The sequence below is a fragment of the Branchiostoma belcheri genome, unplaced genomic scaffold, assembly GCF_001625305.1.
Source record: "Branchiostoma belcheri isolate BF01 breed outbred unplaced genomic scaffold, Haploidv18h27 scaffold6, whole genome shotgun sequence".
NCBI classification, from domain to species: domain Eukaryota; kingdom Metazoa; phylum Chordata; class Leptocardii; order Amphioxiformes; family Branchiostomatidae; genus Branchiostoma; species Branchiostoma belcheri.
In genome coordinates this window covers 381,790-385,532 of record NW_017804242.1, presented here as the reverse complement: position 1 = coordinate 385,532, position 3,743 = coordinate 381,790, and the positions used below count along the sequence as shown (strand labels likewise).

The window sequence follows — 3,743 nt, the reverse complement described above, 5'->3', positions numbered from 1 at the left end:
CGGGAGCAGTCCCCGGCCCCGCCCGCCGCCGGCTCCTGCTTCACCGCCGGCGTCGACGGAGGCGTGAGGAAGACCCCGACCTCCGGTAGAGACATGTGCTTACTGCTGCTGCTGAGCTTCTCCGTCTCCATACCTGAGGAAGGAACACAAACCATTCTTACACACGTGTCGACTCAGAAACTTATGACTTGTCTACTGGAGCATGTCCTACGTACTGTGGTATCACACTGGAAAACTTCTTCTTTCAAGTTATATTTCTCAATAACATAAACTTCTGCTTTTAGTTCCGAAACTCGTAAAGAAATTAAACCCCGAACGGGACCACTTATTCCTAACGAAAAGTAAAATACGTTGCGATAAACGTTCTGCATAAGCTTAACTGTAATACCCTTGATTCTTTTAACTACCATACAATTGTACAATACAATGCAAAGCCTTTATTTCATGTATGTGCGTGCGAGCAGAAATACGTACATATCCAACATGATCTAAAAGCATCAAGTAAATACATGCAATTTTGCTCGACGTTAGAAAATCACATATATAAAACACGGTTTAGAAAAAAATCCCGATTTATTCTGAAACATTCCTCGGCTTGTCCGAGCGAGGAAGACTTTTGTGTGGAATATTTCCTCAGGCGATTTACTTGTCTTCAAGCCCCCCGTGTTTCCAAAACCAAGACGGGATCCAAAGAAGCTCAGAGGTGGTCTAAGGCGACCATCGGAAGTTATTATCCTTCATCAAGCATAACAGACACCGAGTTCAACACGAAAAGTACACTCTGCTTCCTTGTATCTTTCTTTTTGGACGGTTTTTAGTATGAAACGAACCAAACGCCGACTTTTCACAAACTGGGTCACGTTCGAATACGGAGCTTCACAATTTGTCCTGATTTGCAAAGGTGTTAGAACGTGGAACTAGTCGCCACTCGGACGCTTGAAGTCTAGCGTAGAAATATCCAAACAAACAACGGAGAAAGATTATCCAAAAGCATTGAAACGTACGACTAGTCAGTGATGTGCCGCAGCAAGAAAGGTGACTGCGATGTAAGTAAAAATTTCATGTGTTGGGTTATTCAATGTGTGTATTTTGCAACGTTTCTGGCCTCAGAAATTCAGACGCAATATGTCAGTAAAATTGTTTTGCGACGTACAAGCAGTCTTCTTTGTATTAAGCGGACAATAATTGAACGGAGGCTTTCCTTTCTTTCTTACTACTTAATAACTACTGATATATATTTGAAGTTCCTCCAACCTGCCACATTAAGACATTGTGTACAGTAGGATAATTGTTACAGTTCGCCACATTTCAACACGTGTCAGTCCGGCCGCGTATGTTTCTGATGAATGTTTACCGCTCAAAGAGTTAGAATACTTTCATCGCCACGCAATGATTTTGTTGTGGTCAGAAACTGGGCGACAACATTGCGTTCTATAGCTGATATATCCCGCCTCGTAGCCTGTAGTATATAACTCATGGAAATTCACAAACTGAACGAGAATATCTCTGGCAGTATTGTATTAAGAATTTCGCAGTACAATAGCAAGTTATACTTTCGTTACGTTTCACATAACATGTGTCCGTACATATCCTTCACCGGTGTGGAAAAAATATAAGAAACACCAGATTAATATAAAAGGGAAGGGGCTACAAAACCATGCAAAAAAAAGAGGAAGAAAGAAAACACAAAAGGAGTGGTAAAAATCAGCTTCTGTTAAGTTGAATATGAAATGTTCTTACCTGGAGAATCCGGTAGACTGTGTGAATATCAGAAGTGGCGGGTAGAACTAAAAGTTAGTCCCTTGTAGGACCAACTGTTCGGGACCGGTTGTCGGCGGTGTGTCGCGTCGGTCCTCTCAGGTGTTCCACCAGACGTACGCACAGGTACAGGTGTGTGCAGGTGTGTGCAGACGTCCAGGTATCAAAGTCGATATTTGTAGTGACGTGTCGTGCGTCAATCGAACGGAGCGGATCTCAAAGCACCTGGATGACTGCACACCGCCTGCGCATGCGCGTCGCGACGTTTTGGCGGGAAACTGCACCATGAAAGTCTTGTGCGACTGAAGAGGACGAACTCCTGTGTAAAAATCACCTCAAGGAAACATGGGTGGTTACTCTACTTATTACGATGGGAAAAGGTCTGTCACGTAACGTCTAGTGACTGCTGACTTGGAATCTAAATGTTCTGTGTTTGAATCCCAGGCAGACCCTAGCCTCCGTATCAGGCTTGTAGAACTGGGGGCTTGGTGGTCTTCGGCTGTTTTCTGATTAACCCAGTTCTAAAAACGGGGGTAAGTCAACCAGGCCGGCTATGTTGTCTATATGCAATCAGAAAATAGCACATAAAAGCTCCCAAAGACCATGAAGACCCCTAAAACCCCCAGTTTTTGGCATGCTATTGGAGGCTAGGCAGACCCCAAAATGAGTACAATATACCTAGCTTAGGTTAGGGACGTGGAGGTCAATACTTTCAGCAATCAGGTTATAGCTCAATAGTTTCAGCAGAGCCACTCCTCGAGCTCTTTAAAGATCCCACCACATTAATCGAAAAGTGTAGGGGTCTTTCCTGGTATGAGTGGATCAAACCTCGCAGTCCGGTCTAACTCTACTTGTGTCTACTGTGCAAAACCGGTGAGTTATGCCTAAAGGCGGTTTACCTCCCATGCGAAACGAACATAACGTTTTGCTGCTGGTACTGTAGTTATACAAGATACCTTAACTTGTACAATACGAGTAGCATTTAGGCTGATTGATTGATTAATCGGTCGATTGATAGATCGATTGATGAAACTAGAGCTCAAACTTCCTTGAACTTGACTAAACGTCTAAGACGTCTAAGACGGTCAAGGACGATGTCGTCACGGACTGGTTATCAGTACGCGGCAAGGAAACAAGCAATCCTAGCCTCTGTATGGGACAAATATTTGAAGTTTGAAGCGAAACTTTTCGTTGCCCGACGTCACATAGACTCACATCCTACTCAACTGTCTGTTTTGAAAAAAAAAAGGTTTAAAAAGCTTATAACACGAACCAAGAGTCGTTGCTGTAACTTTTATTAGAGTGCATTTAACTCTGTTCTTCCGATTGGCTCTTTTGGTTATGCTTATCTGTGATGTGAATATGTTAGCACTTAGGGTGTTACTTGTTGGGAACTTGCACTAGGTATCGCATCTAGAAATCGTGCCTATCTATAGTTCTATGTCTGAATGGGTTAAGGTTAAGATCAGGCACGGTTCTGGATCGTCTCCACGTATCCAAGAGCGTAGATGTGCCCCAGGTACGGTTCTGGACACTTGTGGAATATGCCGGAGCACAGTTCTGGATAAAGCACGGTTCTAGATACAACACTAGGTATCCTTCAGGAAGACTCCCATTGAAGACACCTGTGCCCAGGTGTGCTAAGCCTCACCTGTGATGTGACGGTCCCGAGGTTTGTGTGCATCTGACCGTCGCATCTCGGGAATGTTTCCCCCCGGCCGGCCGGAGTTAGCCGCGCGCACCGGTCAGCCCTTCGGTCGCCCGCGGGCACGGAGGGACCTGCCGCCGCCATCGCGATAAAGAACCGCCCGCTCAATCTTACTTAACCCGGTAACGGTGACAGATGCAAACTGCTGAACCAATCTCCAATCTGCAATCTCCAAGCAGAGGTTTGGGCGTCTTAACCCGCTAAAGGTGACGGATGCAATCTGCGGATCTCCAATTTTTGGGCGTCGACTAACCCTAACTCTATCCCTAAACCCGGG

The 3,743-nt window shown here is 45.1% G+C and overlaps 1 protein-coding gene across 1 annotated transcript in view; it reads right to left on the bottom strand.

Annotated features, from left to right (window-relative positions):
- LOC109482192 (SAM pointed domain-containing Ets transcription factor-like) overlaps positions 1 to 3,455 on the bottom strand; it is a 17,152-nt gene extending 13,697 nt beyond the window's left edge. Inside the window, exons 1-2 of the mRNA XM_019784888.1 lie at positions 3,410 to 3,455; positions 45 to 133 (exon numbers count right to left, since the gene is read on the bottom strand). Coding sequence (XP_019640447.1) covers positions 45 to 133; positions 3,410 to 3,455 — 135 coding nt within the window. The remainder of the gene's footprint in view (positions 1 to 44; positions 134 to 3,409) is intronic.
- Between the last annotated feature and the right edge of the window lie 288 nt (positions 3,456 to 3,743).